We start from the raw sequence: 17,446 nt of genomic DNA on the forward strand, positions 1-17,446 counted from the left end.
TAGCAGGTTGCAAAAGAGAGGGGTTGTCGCATTGCGAACTCGCAGTATCCAAGTAGATTTTTTCGACTTTCTGAACGAAAAAGGTCGCTAGATCCTCACATTGTCGTTTATTAAGAGGGGGGCCTAGCTAGGCTGGCAGAACCAGCGAGCTCCTTTACCATACTAAAAAGGGTTCGGAGCACTTCAAGGCATCAGAGATAGTTGTTGAAACATACTCAGCACGGGCTGATATGCTTTTTTGGCCTTTTTATGGATGGTTTTAGATTCAGGAGCATAATTCGTTCTCCATCTATGTTCCAGCGCTTTGCATTTGGCTTTTTCTATTTTTAGAGTGTCAGTAAACCATGGTTCTGGGGGGCGATGGTTTTTTACCCTTTTTTTGCAGAGAGGAAGACAGATGTCAATTGCAGTGAGGAGCCATTTTTGCACAGTGTCAGAAATCATGTTCACCCTATGTTTAGAGATGGGCATGTTAGAGCACAATATTTTATTTAAGACAGTCATGTCTAGTTTTTTCCAGTCTCTAGTTAGTGTCCTTAGGGTAGAAGTAATGTACACAGAATTATCAGGGGGTACCAGAATGAACCTGGTGATATAGTGGTCCGACCAGCATAGGGGGGAGCGCAGGGAAACATCTAATGCTAGGTAAGTTGGAGAGGATAGGATTTAGTAAATGGCCTGCCTCATGTGTGGGGCCAAAATTATGTAGGTTTATATTTAAGCCTGCCAGATCAGAGATGAAATTTGTACTGATTTTGCATGTTGGGTAGGCCAGGTAAAGGTTTAGATCGCCCAGAATTGAAAAGTTGGCAGAGCTCATGAGTAGGGGGGCTATTACACTGGGGAAGGAAGAGGCCCATGGGGCAGAGGGCCCGGGGGGACGGTACACGAGTATACCGGAGAAGGTGAAGTTCCGGGTTAGGGCCAGTTTGAAAAGTGCTGCTTCACAATCCGTGAATGTTAGAGGCTCGAGTTTACACTGAAAAACCTTTTTAAAAATAATAGCTATGCCCCCACCAATTTTGTTGCCCCTATCCTTCCTAGCTATAGCGTAGTTGGGGGGCAGAGCGGCAGCAACATCTGGGCCAGAACTCTCATACAGCCATGTTTCCGTGAGGAATAGGGCATCTGGTTGGTCATTGACCAGAAGTTCGAAGATGTCAGTTTCAGGGAGAGAGCGGCAGTTTGTGCTTTATGGTTGGTGAGGCAGGTTTATTTTTGTTTATGTTGCCCTTTAAAGTGGTTGAGGGTCTCTGGGTATTGTCGAGTGAGAAATCGCAGCATGGGCAAATTTCTTCACTATTGCGTGGCCCTGAGTGGCTTCATAAATCAGGAGTAAAGCAACACAGTGCAAATTGCGGCATCGCCTTACTCTACCCTGGGAAGGTGGTCCATGGGTATTGCGTGGGTGTTCCCACGCAACTCCAAAGGATTTCAACGCATTTCTTTATTTCTCCTGGTTACTTCCTCTTTCCATGTGTGCTGCAATCTGCAGTCACATATAAAGAGGAATATACCTCTCAGGATTGTTTATTTTGCAAGAAAGTGCCCTTTCCTGCACAAAAACAATCCTGCATGCCACAGAGGCACCTTTGCAACGAGCCTGTTAAAAGGGCGCCAGCACAGGGGGAAAGCCCGGAATGCATGGTATCGACTTTTTATATGGGGCGCATTCCTGCCCTTTTCCTGTCACGCAGGGTGACTTGCTGCGCTGCACTGTGTGACAAGCTCATAAATCCACCCCTAAGAGTAAAGTTTTCTACTGAACTCATTAAATAGAAGGAAATTCAGCAATGTCTTTACTAACAAACTCACCTCGTTCTTCTAGAAGTCTCCCTGTGGGACAAGACAACAAAAAAACATGAAAAGTTATTAACATGTGTTACAAAGCAATTCATACTGAGCCTTTTAGAATTTTTAATTTGTTACTTAAATAGAGAGACAAATGGAGACAGAAAGATAACATGAAAGCAACGCTAAATGCTCATTGCTCTTCATTCCACTTCATCGTCCCATGCTTTCCACATAGAACCCTTTAGTAGCATAATCTTCTTTTTAATTAGGATTATTCCCAGCTGCATAAAATGGAGAATTCCCTTAACCACTAACTGTTTTTAATGTCTGCCCTTTCAGATTCTTGTAACACTTTCTGTCTCTGTATCTTCTGCCCTAGATTTGTTTGGCCTGTAGCTTGGCTCTTAGATGACTATCTTGGTCTTTGGTTTTGTTGTTCCTCTCGTCTGTGGCCAGTTATGGTCAGCCGCGGTGAGGAAGGAGCATGTATTTCCTTCAATTCCATCTTTTCTGGCACTAAAAGAATTGATGGATAGTGTGTTGATACAAGAGAAGTGATGTTCTCAGGTGGCAACTTGGGCATAAGTATTGCGCGCCTCAGCAGAATGTCAGCCATGTTGGATTGGGTTGTCCAGCTGCGTTGATTTTTCACTTTCTTCTTGTTGGTCTCTTTTTTGTCAGTTGTTTGCCTGGTGACAACTGTATGTATGGATACTTGTATATGTATGTATGTATGTAAGTATGGATACTTGTATAGCGCACGACTACCCGGAGGCCTCTCGGCGCTTGTACGAATACCGCTGTGGAACCCATCCTGGCTTTTCCCTGTGAGGCGTCCACTCCTGGGCACCCCCAAGGTGAAGGCCAGGCATCCTTAGCGTTGTGGGGGCCGTTGTGGAGATTAAGCAAGCTATTGCCCAGAGTTGCAGAGTGGGACTCCATGATTAGAATGGCACCGAAGCGAGAATTATCAGGTCCGTGGAATTTTGAGCCCAAGACCCGCCGAGGCGGGGAATTGAACCCTGGTCCCGGGCTAGACCTCTGCATCAGGGTCTGCCACTCTAATCATTGAGCCACACTTCTCCACCTAGGGGGCAGCCGTACATTCTAGGGCATATATTTGTGCTTTATCGGCTGAAACCTTTGTTGATCTCACGTCCAAGAAAAAAATCAGGAAACAGTACCTGGTGGACTGCCCTGTTTTATTCCTTCTTCCTCGCCCTTACTAGAGAGTGAGGAGGTATTGATATATTCACCTCTGCCTCACCATAGAAGTTGTTTCAATGGCAAGAATGGAATTTCTAAATGGAGAGGAGGAGTTCCAAAGTACCAGTTCAGCCTTATTGTCTATTTTATTAGATTTACTCCAAGATCGGTTCCTTTTTTTCTAGTAAGGAGGGATACTATACTTGCTGAATGAAAATATAGCTTGTAGTTTGTAGTTAACAACTCTACCATTGAAAAGGTTGAAAACTTTAATTATTTGGGTAACCTTTTTAACAACAAACTAAGTTGGGCCCCGTTAATGCAGACCCGAGTTCAAAGTGCTAGTCGCTCTATAGAGAGTCTGTTCCTTTTTATGTGGCAAACTAGGACAAAAACCTGTCATACATTTAAAAACTTTGTATAAAGCTAAATGTTTGTCGGTTGCTACTTATGGGGCAGGAGTTTGGGGGACTGAAAGCCCTGACTCACTACAGATTATGGAGAATAAATTTTTAAAGGGTGTATTGGCTATTCCATCAGGCTCCTCAAACAGATTTGTCCACAACGAAATAGGTCTAAGTTATGTGAGTGACACCATTCGCCTTTCCCCTTTATTGTTATGGGGCAAAATATGGCAATCAGAGGACTTACAGCTTACTAGAGATATCCTCCGGGATTGTTTAAAATTGGCAAACATGAAACAGATCCCCTGGCTATCTTATGTAAATGAAATGTTTCATAAATTAGGCCTGGGTGACATTTTTGACAACCCCGAAAATATACAGGGAAACATCAAAGCTGTAATTAAAACAACTTATTGGAAATCACCGTTTGTGAATTCCCTGGTTAGCCCTTATGCTCCTAAGGCTACTTTGCTGCACCAGTTTAATTTATCTTTTACAAACCATGTGCAATGGCGATTCTACTTGACAAGGTTTAGGTTACACACCCTGCATTTTCTCTTTGCGTTTCCTAAACAGGGGGGTTGGTGTGAGAGACTGCCCCCCTGTCCTTGTAATGACAAAGATAGCCAAAGCACGATGCATATTGTTCTTTTCTGTTCCCTATATAAGGACCCGAGAACCAGGTTTATTAAGCCGATCCTTAAGGAAAAGCAACCATGCCATTATGAAGAGGGCTATGATTATTTACTATCCCTATCTTCATCTGGTGTTTGCTGTGCAATGCTAAATTTTATACGGGTGTCACTTTTGATCAGGAAACGTTACGGCTAAATCTGGCACCATGAAGCTGACCCTTGATTATCTATATTGTATATCATTGCATCGTGATTTTCTGATTTTCTATTTGTTTTAACCGGCACTTTAATGTATGCCCTGGCATGAAGAACCAATGAAATCATCTAATTTGATTGGAAGTAACAGCTATGGGGTTTTATTTGTGATTATTTTAGCTAATGAATTTTAACAGTTTAGTGTTATATTTGTAAGAATGTTTTTTAAAAATGATTTTGAAATAATGTTTGTAAATTAAATTGTTTGACTTTTATGATTCCTTTGTTCTGAATCGAATAAAGTTTTGAAATGAAATGAGTGCTGCAGTGGTGAGGAGGGTAGCCATGCTTTTTTGCAAGTCTCTTTCTAGACTGCATCACTTCATAGCCACCCCTGCCCACTGGCACAATGAAAACTTACAATACCTCATGCCCTCAAGATGCAGTCCTCCTCCTTTCTTGTTCATACAAGGAGTATCAACATCTAGGACATGGCAACTATAAGCAGGTACAGCTACATCGCTCAGCCTTGTGGTCCTATCCGTAAGTCTGCTAAGTCGAATCAAAAATTTCCTATGATACTACTTTACAGCAATGGTTACATGAGAGTTGATGTCTCCTTGGAATTAAAGCTGCAAGCAAATAACTCATATACATGCTATTTCCACATGCTTTTTCCTACAAAGTGCTCAGGGCATATTTATGACCTAGGTTCATGTTTGACACAAACCTCAAATGAGATTTATTTATTTATTATTTATTACATTTATAAGGCGATACAGCTACCCAAGAAGAGTTTCCCGGCGCCGGAGCAGATCAGAAGGATGTATAGCAGCTTGTGTGGTTACTGGTTGAAAAGCCAAGTCTTAAGGGATTTGTGGAAAAGTGTGTAGACCGTTTCATTCCGGATGGCTGTGGGAAGTGCATTCCATAGTAAGGGACTGAGATGTGAAAATGATCTACCTCCCATCTGAGATAGTTTAATTCTCAGCACAGAAAATTTCTCTTGAGTGGAAGAGCGAAGGCACCGGGATGGTGCGTAGCGGCTGACCAGAGATTGCAGATATTGAGCGGCAGTTTTAGTTTTGATTTTAAACATGTAGCTCACGGCTTTCAACTTGATTCTGTTCTCCACCCTGAGCCAATGAAGGTCCAGCAGATGACTTGAGCCAGAGGTAGCTCTAGGGACCCTGCACAATAGTCTTGCCGAAGAGTTTCTGCACCATCTGCAGTCTGCGAGTCACTTACTTGTTAGATCCGAGGTAGAGAAGGTGGTTGGTGAATGGGTTACTTTGGACTGCACCTTGCTATGAGAGCCGCTATTCATTCACTGTATGAATCACAGAGTCTGGTCAAAGATTTTCAACCACAGCTATGTTGACTGTATCTGACTTTGCTGTCCTGCTTGCCAGACTAAAGCTTCATGCATAATTTAGGCAAATCTTTTAACTCCTTGTGGGCTACAGTCTTTGTCTCTAGAGCAGTTGTGGGGGCTCGCAGACTTGTGTAGACTCATGATTGGACGACAGAAGCAACCAAAAAGGCTTCTGTCCTTCGCTTTTGCCTTCCTTTTCTTGGTCCTCATCTTTTCTTCCCTCAGCTGGATGATTTGCTTCATAAATATATTAAGACCCAGATGGATGTCTTAACCATCCCTTAAGCATCTGAATAATCACTACACTCCAAGCTATCTGCAGAGAAGACCTGCTTCCAGAGGAAACAATGCTCTTCTACTGGACATGCTTGTGGGTGCCTCTTGCTTCAGTGGCAAACAATGCGCTCCCCCTTTAAAATCTTCTGACTTGTCACCAAAACCGTTTCAGTGCTTGGTGGCTTTCCATGATGTCCGACTAAACATGCCTCCGGGAAGCTCCCGACCCGGCCACACATATCCTATGAAATCCTGCCCAGATTGGTATGTATGGTACGCTCAGACCGTAAGAGGAATTCTGTGTGGTGGATCTTGAGCCTCATGGCGACACCGATGGTGCTGTAACCTTGCCTGAATGAGAGACCCTGGTGGAGTGGCCTGTTGGAGCAGAGTAGCAGGTGGCAGGGAGGTCGGAAGGCTCCCATTGAGAGGAGAGCGGTGGTGCTTAGCAAAGTGGGCTGACCGACGGAGGGCAGACAACGAAGCAAGGAATCAGCTGTATGGCTGCTCTGAGCGTGGAGGTTGAGTGCAGCGGTGACCCAGGCGTTCTCCTGATACCAGAGTATAAAGGAGGGGAGCCAGCATCTGGCTACCTGCGACGCCTTGGATGGCTTCCCTCACCCTGCTGGCACCTGGAGATCGGAAGATGGCTGTCCCGGAGGAAGTCACCAGTCAGGCTGACACTGAGAAACAGCACAGTTGAGGCCTCAGAGCATGAGAGAAGAGCTTTGTCGAGGGGGCCCGAAGTGATGGCGGTGAGTTGGGCCCTGCCTGTGGTGCCTAAGGAGGGAGCCTGATTGGGAATACTACCTGTGGTGGGGAGAGGAAGAGCCTGTGAGCTCTGGCCCACACGCAGACTTGCACAGCCGGGAATGCACCGAATCCCAGTCACCTGGAGAGACCCAGCTCGGTGAGGCTGCTGGAGCACTGGAGACAGCCGATTGAGTGCTCTCCCCTTGAATCTCTACGGAGGCCTGGAGTTACCGCAGGGGCCAGCCCTGTACACAGACCACGCAGGACTCCAGAGGACTTTAACATGCTCCGTCTATGGACAATACTATACAGTGAGCGTTCTCCACTTTTCTTGACCTCGACGAAGCGACAATTTGATCTCCAAGGACAATGGTGACCCGACGCTGGGAACAGCTGCAACACTGGAGGCCATTCAGGGATCAAGAGCAGCGCTGCAATCTAAAGTGGACGCCATGACAATTGATATCAATCTACCGAAGACGGAACTTCGTAAAGTGGTCGACAGGGTCAAGTCAACGGAGGAAGATGTACTGGCTCTGAAAAATACAGTCTGTCAACTGCAGGAGATGGTGGCTGGACTTAAATGCAGCACAACACAGATTGATTTGCGGCAGGAGAACATTGAGTGGAGGTCCTTTTGCACTTCCTTGGGTTTACAGGAATGGCTGTGGAGCACTCAGCGGACCTCTTCTTGGAGGAATGGCTCACCACCGCACTGGGCCTAATACCTCGGTCCAAATGTTTCACAATTAAACGTGTTCATAGAGGGGGGACATGGCCAACTGCCGAGAATGGAGGACATGAGCTGAGAGAGCTCCATCTTGAACCCCGACACTTGCCAAATTATCCTGATTTCTACTGGACCCTCGGACACACCAAGAACGGTCTTTGTCAGCGGAATGCTTCTGCGGATGGTGGCTGCGCTCTGGGGACACTAGCTCCGGTGAAAGTTGGATTCCGGGCAACTGTTCTGGCCTACACGAAGATGACGGTGGGAGGAGCTGCATCGGGCGCGGAGGGAGCCGACTGGCCTTGATGCTGCTGGTATATGAACTATGGCCCCCGGCGGTTCCTGAGTCGAGACTGGCCTGGCAACTGTTCGGGGAGTGCGGGGCCCGGTGCGGAGGTGCCGTCTGCCCAGTTCGAGCTTTGTCGGATCCAGACGTGGAGGAAATAAGATGGCGGGAGGCGGAGTCTGTTGTGTATGACCGATCATCCATCGGAGTGTGGCAGATACCGAGCGTCGAGAATTTCAGGGCTCCCTGTTGTTGCTGGGGCTATACTGAGGATACTATGCCTGGCATTGAAGGAGCCCGTGGAATAAGATTGTGTGGGGAGGTGTTCAACGGGAGTAGTGTATACATCTGATGCATCACGGCGCTGGAGCCCATTACTCGCCCCGAAACTCAGCGCAGAGACAACTTGGAGCCCTGAGCACAGCAACGCAGATGACACGGCGGCCACGAAGGGAGTGACTACGTGACGATTCCTGCGGCATTCCAACAGGGCTGTGACCACCAGCCCTGTCTGATACAAGGGATGCGGACACTGCCCGGGACGGGGCTGAAATCACCGGAGCTACAGTGGAGGTGCGACGGATGATACACGTGACAAGCGCCGCTCCTGAGTCACAGGGCCTCCTGCCTGCTGGAAGGTTCAGTGGGTATAAGCTCTGAACATCTGGTCATTACCCAGCAGCGGGCTGACAACGTGAGATGGCCTCGAGGTGTGCAACACAGCAGTGAGTAGAGGGAGTAATTATACATTGCTGGAGACATTGTCATAACCTCAACGACACATCTGCACTGGGGACCATTGTATCGTTGGAGTGCTGGGTGGGGTGTGATGGGACCCATCCTGGAGTGTGTGGTTACCAACAGTGGATACCCTCAGGCTGGAACTGGGGATTAATCTACCCACGGGAGATTCACGTTGAGGGGATGTGGAGAGGGATAGAGACCCCACCACGAAACACTCTGGAACCGAAGAGCACACGCTGACGTCGTGGCACCATGGGGCGCCCCAAAGCAAAGCCAGCTGATGCAGCGTCCAGTGAGGACACGCATCTCACGTCTAGCAATGACCCCTTAAACAGCTCTGATAATGAAGTGGTGCCCCCTACGGGGACGGATCAACATGCAGCCAAACTGGATTTAATCTTGAAAGAAATAAGAGACTCTTGTGTAGCTATTGAATCACAGATGGGGACTCTATCTACTAAATTAAACTTGCTACAGGCGGACCATAAAAAACTAACGGATAAAGTGAAGTTGAATACGCTGGCACGGGATGATTTGATCCCGCAACAAACCATGCACACCTCTCAGCTTGAACAATTCCAGCATCAGTTAAAGGGCTTACAAGACAGGGTGGATGATTCGGAAGGGAGATTGTATCCGCAGTATTCCGGAGCGCAGCGAGGGGTCTAATCCCACCCAGTTCGTGGAAAATTGGATACGAGACCAAGTGGCGAAGGAGGGACTGTCTGATCTTTACAGTGTGGAAAGAGCGCACCGGTGCCGCCGAGGCCGCCCCGGCCGGGAGCACCGCCAAGGCCTCTGATAGCGCGTATCCTGAATTATAAAGAACGTGACACGATCCTACGGACTGCCAGAGAGATCGCCCCTATACGGTTCGAGAACAAAACGATCTCCCTGTACCCGGATTTTACTCTCGCAGTACAGAAAGCCAGAGCCACCTTTCAGGAGGTCAAGAGGAGTTTACGAATACGCAAGCTGAAATACGCCCTGCTTTTCCCGACCCGCCTGAAGGTCATTTATGGACAAAAATCCATTTTTTCGACAACCCTGAAGAGGTGGCAGACTGGTTGGAGATAACATTTACGCCAACAGCCTCGCAGACATCACTTCCGTCAAGCCAAGTACGCCGCCCTCTCCTGCAACGGAACATAGCGGAGAACAGACGAGTCATGGAAGCAACTGACACTGGCCCCTCACCAAAACAAATCATGGACAGTCAAAGAGATGCTCTCCTGATGGCGGCGGCACTGGCTGCACACGACACTCAAACAGCAGCGACTTCGACGCAGTCCTCAGATGTGGCTACGATCCGCTCTGACTCTGAGGCTAGCTTGACATTGTTCCCCTCGATCACTGCACAGATTGCCAGCGAATACTAGAACTGTAATTTTGAGGTGGTCGGGAGCGGTAATGTATATGACATTCTGCATTATGTTTTTTTTTAGATACTGGTTATGTCTGGAGGGTTTAGTTATTACTAGCTGGAAGGGGAAATGTATTGCTACACTAAGATCATTCATATGATGGGCAACGTACAGGTTGTTTGGTGTGGGGCAGTTGCAGCTTCCCCCCCTTGGCGACTGCACTATGGCATTTTTGGTTTAAAGTCCAAGTTGGACTTCTATTTTCAGTTTGGTCCTCTGCTGTTATTTGGGGGAACCTAGTATTGGGGAGTTTAGTTAGTTGTGCATGCTCGGCCTTCCCATATGGGATACCTGATAGGAGCTGTCTTCCACATGCTCGGCCGCGAATGTACTCTCTGCCCTCAGGTGCCGTCACTTAATAGATATACCTACTGCACATGGAATGTGCGGGGCATGGGATCAGTCCACAAGAGACATCGTATATTGGCGCAACTGAACAGAAGAAAAATTAATATAGCTTTCCTGCAAGAAACTCACTTTAGTCATGATGAGGCGCTTAAATTGCAACAGAAATGCAGCGATCTGGGTTCGAAATAAAAACCCATTTAGACTACTAGAGCAAAAAGTGGACCTAAACGGAAGATATGTGTTGATTCATGTCTTATTAGACGGAGCACATATAGTACTTGGTAGTATATACGCCCCGAACACTGACCAAGATAGATATCTGGAGAACCTTAGCGTGGCATTATTGGATTGGTCTGATTATTATTGGATTGGTGTTATTATCATTGGATGATAGGGGGTGACTTCAACACAGTATTAGACATTGATCTGGACAGGTCGCACCCTCCGTTAGACCGCTACACGCAACAAAATGTAAAAAACAAGCAGAAGCGCTTAAGGGATGGGCGAAGGGATGGGAACTGCATGATGCCTGGCATGCGCTACACCCGAGCCATAAAGAATATTCCTTTTATTCCCCACCATCTACATACTCGCATAGACAGATTTTTCTGCTCCGGAGCTTTGCTTGGTTCTGTCAATGACATGCTCCACATGGGTAAGACTTTATCAGACCACAAGCCAGTAGAGTTACCACTCCACTGGGGCAAAATCCCAACCCTGATACCGACTTGAAGGCTACAACCCCTATTATTGGAGGACCAAGTCTTCCGTAGTGCTTTGTCCACTGCTATTGTTAATTATTTTACCGAAAACAAGGGGTCTGCTAGTACGTGTCAGATGGAATGGGAACCTTCAAAGCGGTTATAAGGGGAGTGGCAATTCGCACGAAAGCAGGAGTCCGCCACACCCTTATAGACCGGATTAAGGAGGTTGAGGGTAGATTGGCCACGCTAGAAGGGGAGGCAGCTAGGACGGAAGCGCAGCAGTCACAGCTACAGGAGGTCAATATTCAATATGCGGAGCTTCTAGAGGAACTGTGCATAGTAGACTATCGGCTTTATACACAGAGACAACACACACAGGCGGACAGAGCTGGGCCCCTATTGGCAAGACTGGTTAAAAACGTTTCCCCGCCGACCCCTATATTAGAGATTCGGACCGGGGAGGGTAATATAGTTAATACGCAACTGGACATTAACACTGCATTTAGAGACTATTATGAACACTTATACAGACAACCAATAGGCCATAACGATATGGACTTTGAACCCTTTTTTGACGGTTTACAAATCCCACAGCTGATACAGCAACACAGTAAGGAACTGGCAATACCAGTGACCGGTATAGAAATAAGGCAGGCAATTAAAGCTTTACCGTGCAATAAAACACCTGGCAATGACGGCCTACCCGTCGAATTTTATGTTGTATATGCTGACTTGTTGGTACCTCATTTACAGTGCCTGTATCATGAGTCGCTGAAAACAGGTATGCTTCCATCCACTACATTACAAGCGACTGTGGTTTCACTGCTGAGGCCCGAAAGAGACTGTTCCGACATATCGGGATACAAGCCTTTATCGTTATTAAACTCGGACTATAACATTCTAAGCAAATTATTAGCCAACAGACTCTGTAAGTTTATTCCGAAATTGATACACACTGACCAATGTGGATTTGTACCGGGTAGGAGTACGGCGCTTAATATTAGACGACTGCACCAAATTATGACCAGTACCACAGACAGAAATGAGGGCTGCATTTTGCTTGATTTGTGGCAGGCATTTGATTCACTGCATTGGGATAACATGTTTTATGCCCTCTCTAGGTTCGGTATACCAGCAGAATATATTAAATGGGTGCGATTACTGTACATGAACCCTACGGCGCGTACACGTACAGGACAACATATCTCCCGGCACTGCAGTGTGGCTAGTGGCACTAGACAGGGTGCCCACTATCGTCATTATTGTTTATTTTGGCACTGGAACCCCTTCTGCATAGACTCCGCTCACTAATGGGACACAAAGGAATATTAAGAGGTCGCACGACACATATTGTTTCTGCTTATGCAGACAATCTCATCCCTTATCTGCATGATATGGATATGGGATTTGAGCCTCTGCCCTCAGCCTTTGCTCTTTATCAGGAGTTAGCTGGCCTCACAATAAATGCAACCAAATCTTATTCCTATTTTTTCACTGACCATACGCGCACCGGGCAGTTAACCTTTGGACAATGGAAATTTAGTATAGCACCTGATACCTTCCGGTATTTAGGAATTCAGATCTATCGGGATACAACAGATCTATTAGATGGCAACCTGACTCGTGCGGTAACTGCTCTAAAGCCCCAAGTTAAGTTTTGGATCTCGCTGCCCCTATCGGTGGCAGGGCGGGTTGCCATAACTAAAATGGTGCTCTTGCAGAGACTGCTCTATTATTTCAGTAATCTACCTATATTGGTACCAACAGGGATCTTTAAATTGTTGAACTCCCTGGTCATAACATTGATTTGGGGAACATGACGTAGACGTATTGGCCTAATGAAACCACAACTGAGTACAAACCAGGGAGGGCTGGGGGTGCCGGACCTGAAGGCATACTGTTACGCTGGCCAGCTGCAGTGGCTGGCGTACTGGCTGGCAGGTCGCAATCTACAGGAATTAGATATGTCGAGATGGGACTGGGAACACGGAGAAGTACATAAGTTCTTATTGCCCGGAGCCAAGATACCCACATCAAACACCCCACCTATTAAAAATAGCACTAACATATTGGAGAAGCGCTCTAAGAAATACAAAACAGGCATTACCATATACTCCTAGCATTCCGTTGCTAGGTATCCCCACACAGTCAGGTGTAGTTACTAACAGAAACCTAACAGCCTGGACAGACACGGGGATTACTACAATAGGGGCTTTCTCCTCGGAGGGTACCTTAATGTCACACAAGGCCTTTGTACGGGAGCATGGATCTTCAGATAGATTGTTTCTACTGCATGCAAGTATCTCTAGATTTATTTGGGACAATTGGGCTCAAGGGGGTAATGAACCTGATATAATTTTTAGAGCAAGCGTTCCCAGACACCCCGGCTCAAATTAAGGTGCCCCTTTTGTTCCTAACTCACTCCCTCGCTCACTCCGTGAAGGCACCCGGGGCTCTGTGCACAGCTCCCTGCCCTCTTGACCCTTAATAAAGCTTCCCTCCAACATTTTGGTGCCGTGACTCGGATTGGCAGTACCAGCAGACAGCTGAGACAACTGGGACCGAGACGACGCAGTCTAAACACTTGTGACTCCTTTCTCACTGAAACCTCAGAGAACGAAACTCGGGTAAGACTATGTGTGCTGCCTGACGTGATTGTGTCTGGTGACAGTTTTTGAGAGGAGCGCTTGTGAGACCTCTGCGTTCTTTCTCCCTCCTTCAGTTGTTCTTCCCTGTCTGGCTGGTCTCGCTAAAGGACATTCTAAAGCTGGGGAAGCTTGTGTGCGACATGGAATTCTGAGCTAGAGAGTAAAGTTAGGAAGTTAGGTGATTTATGGGTTTTTCTTGCTATAAATAGATGTATGCTATTGTTGTGCCTCTCGTAGAGCCAAGGGAAAGATTGCATCTGGCGTCTTTCAAGGGCTCACTTTGCTTCATTGATGTTATAACTTTTCTTAACCCCTTCGCTGCTGCGGACATTCCGCTGCAGCGCTGGGGGGGGCAGGGGGGCAGCGCGGCGGGCCTGTGCTCATGACGGAGCCGCTCCGTCATGAGCCACAGTTGAGCTGTGCTCATGACGGAACGGTTCCGTCATGACTCCGCCCATTTGCGTTGTCGCCCCGCACAGGCGGGGAAACAGCGCCGCGCAGGCGGAGCGGCCGCCGACAGGATTGTCATGACGGAACCGTTCCGTCATGAGCACACGGCAACCGTGGCTCATGACGGAACGGTTCCGTCATGAGCAGGGAAGGGGTTAAGAAAATAGACAAAGACAATAAATAGACAAGGGAAAGACTGCGTCTGGCGTCTTTCAGTGGTGCTCATTTTATTATTATTTGGTATAGCTTGCTATGGTGCCTCTCTGAATATAGTGGAATAGAGAGGGTCTCTGTACCAGGGGGTCAAGGGATCGCCTGACAGGGAAGGAAGGGTTGGATTTACTATCTTAATCTTTCAGCAATATTCTGGTGCTCCTCTGATAATTCAGCGGAGGCCCCTACTTCAGTACTAGTAGGGAGGAGGCCGATTATCCCGGCTCGCTTAGCTACCGAGTTGCGGGATATCACCTGTTTGTGGATTATAAGTGGTTTCCCCGGGATGATTTAGTAGAAATTATGTTTTCGCTAGCTTAAGCATTGTTTTTTAGGGCTTACATTATGTTTTTTTACTATTATGGAGATGTATTTTGTGTAACGGAGATAGTGCCTATGCAGGAAGGCAAGGAGTTTGCATGATGCAAATCTCTGCTTTTTGCGGGCTCAGGAGCGGTTCCGAGTCCCGGATAAGATGTGTCACTCTACGTCTTGTTGTCGCGTGGCTCCTCGAGACTGCTCCTCAGGATGACGCTGATGCTATAGGGGGTCCCCCTCCCATCCGTCCCCAACCCGGTTTCGTATAACAGACCCTCGGGTTTGGGAGACAGGTGGGTGAGGGAAGGAAGGGAGGAGACCGCAGGGAAAGGGTCCTGAAACGAGAGAAGGAGAGGGTTAGGAACGATACTGTCTCTCTCTGAGCTGGAATACGTTCCACGGAGCTTCCTCTAATCACCTGTCTCTTTCTCCTCCCTAGACGAGGTAGGGGGTGTCTGTTTCTTCGTTGCCTGGCAGGGCCGCGAAGTCCGATCTCCTTCTTGGCCAGAGAGATTGATGGGGCCGCGAACACCGGCTACGAGCGCTTCCAGCCCAATGAGTTTATTGAAGCTGCGCCCTAGTCGGAATGGTAGAACGCTCCAGACCCAGGAATCCTTGGGGCCTGGGCGCACCACGTAGGGATGAGATCTGGAAGAACTGGTACTGATAGCAAGGAATAACCACCAGCGCTTCGACTCCGAGCCCAGGTATCCGTGGGGCTGGGGAGCGCGGGAAGGCGGTTTTGTAGCACAGAAACGGCAGGAGAGTAACTGGTGCCCGCGCTTCTACTCCAAGCCCAGGAATCCTTGGGGCTGGGGAGCGCTGCGGTACCGGTTCCGAAGGAGCAAGTATAGCGGAGGTAGAAGGTGATGAAAGGGAGAGACCCTCCAGGGACTTATCACCTGTAAACCAGCGGGTCTTGAGGAAGGAGGGCGTGGCGGTTCACTCACCCGGACCGCTGCCTTCGACGACGATCTGGGAGGGGTTCGGAAGGTTGGCGTGCAGGTTTCCCGGACAGAAGCACGGGCAGAGGAACGCTGGGGTTTTCGTAGCTGAGACGAACACGGAGCTGCCGCCGGCCGTTGACTGGAAACTCAGGTAGTTTTCGGAATCATTGGCACCGCCCCGTTGCAGACGGTCGTCTTTTATGTTGTTTGCTCCCTTGTACCTGGCGGGAACTTGGCGCGTTGCTTTCTGGGCAATGTAGTGTTTGTTCTACGTCCGTTGCTAGATTGCGCGCTGCTTCTTCCCTGTCCGTCTGGATGTTCATGACAGCACATCCCCCTTCACACCGCGTCCCGCGGCGAGAGAAGGAGAGGGCTTATCCGGACAGCGACGGTGGAAGGCAGCCACCAGACGGTCAGCATGCACCGCTGAAGCGGGCTCCCAGGAGTTTTCCTCTGGACCATAGCCTTTCCAGGCCAGAAGGTACCACAGCTTGCCGCGAGACCACTTGGAGTCAAGCACTCGGCGAACCACGTACTCCTGTTCATGATGGACCCAGACAGGGGCCGTAACCTTCCGAACCGGACAGAAGGAGGGTTTCAGCAGGGAGACGTGGAACACAGGGTGAATCCTCATCGTTTTGGGCAGTCGCAGCTGCACCGCCACCGGGTTCACGTGTCGAACTACCGGATAAGGTCCGATGAACTTCGGGTTGAAGATGCTAGGTTTACGGAACCGGATGTGCTTCGTTGATAACCACACCTTGTCGCCTTTGTGGTATACTGGTGGGGCTCGCTGGTGTTTGTCGGCTTGGTCTTTGTAGCGCGCTTTAGCACGGTTCAGATTGTCCCTGGCCTTTTTGATTGCAACGCGAATGCGCCTTATTCTGTCTTGTACCTCGGGCAGTTTATTCTGTGTGAGCGGTAAGAAAAACGGGAGGAATCGGGGGTGATGCCCGTAAGCAAGAAAGAAGGGCGAGAAGCGCGTGGAGGAGTGCACGGAGTTGTTGTAGGCGATTTCGGCTATCCAGAGCCAATGCACCCAAGTACCAGCGGCTTGATCAACGTAACAACGGAGGTATTGTTTCAGGGTCTGGTTCAGTCTTTCTGTCTGACCGTCCGTTTGTGGGTGAAAGCTGGTTGAGAGTGAGGATTGGATGCCGAGTTCTTCACACCAAACCTTCCAAAAGCGTGCAGTGAATTGTGATCCCCTGTCTGATACGATTCCTAGGGGGAGCCCATGGAGCCTCACGATGTGTATCAGAAGTTCTTTTGCCAGGGCCCCTGCTGTGGGCACCTGTTTGCACGGGATAAAATGGGCCATTTTCGTTAAGTAGTCGATGACTACGATTATCGCGGAGCAGCCCTGGTCCGTAGGTAGACCGACGATGAAATCAACAGAGATTTTTTCCCACGGTTGCGTCGGGGTCGGCAAAGGCATGAGGAGGCCTTGTTCTTTTTGGCGATCCGCTTTCATTTGGGCACATACTGGACAGCTTTTCACCCAAAGCAGTATATCGGGACGGACCGTGGGCCACCAGCATTGTCTCAACACTAGTTCTAGGGTTTTCGTCCCTCCCATATGCCCTGCACTCGGTGCCTTGTGACACCAGGTGAATACGAGTTTGCGGAGCCGCTGAGTAGGGAGCAACACTCGAGAACCGCACATGGGAAGGCCGCTGCGCATTCGCCATTCTTTGTGCCTCTTCAGCCAAGCTGCCCAGGCAAACGTGCGTATCCCCTTCTTTATCTCCTGCAAGAACGTTGTGGTTTGGAGGCCACCCACTACTTGACTGGGCGACAGGATGGGTTGGTCGATGGACTGTGCTGGAGTGTCTCGAAGGTCCTGACGGGATAAGGCATCTGCCTTCTTGTTTTAGGCTCCTGGTCGATAGGTGACTAAGAAATGGTACTCCGCAAAAAAGAGCATCCATCTTTTTTGACGGGGCGAGAGGTGTCTAGCCGAGCGGAGGAACTGAAGGTTGCGGTGGTCGGTAAA

At 48.5% G+C, this 17,446-nt stretch overlaps 1 protein-coding gene across 1 annotated transcript in view; it reads right to left on the bottom strand.

Annotated features, from left to right (window-relative positions):
* LOC146869601 (butyrophilin subfamily 3 member A2-like) overlaps positions 1-17,446 on the bottom strand; it is a 721,276-nt gene that overhangs the window by 11,660 nt on the left and 692,170 nt on the right. Inside the window, exon 7 of the mRNA XM_085640159.1 lies at positions 1,816-1,836. Coding sequence (XP_085496285.1) covers positions 1,816-1,836 — 21 coding nt within the window. The remainder of the gene's footprint in view (positions 1-1,815; positions 1,837-17,446) is intronic.

Source organism: Triturus cristatus, chromosome 1_1 (genome assembly GCF_964204655.1).
Source record: "Triturus cristatus chromosome 1_1, aTriCri1.1, whole genome shotgun sequence".
Taxonomy (NCBI): domain Eukaryota; kingdom Metazoa; phylum Chordata; class Amphibia; order Caudata; family Salamandridae; genus Triturus; species Triturus cristatus.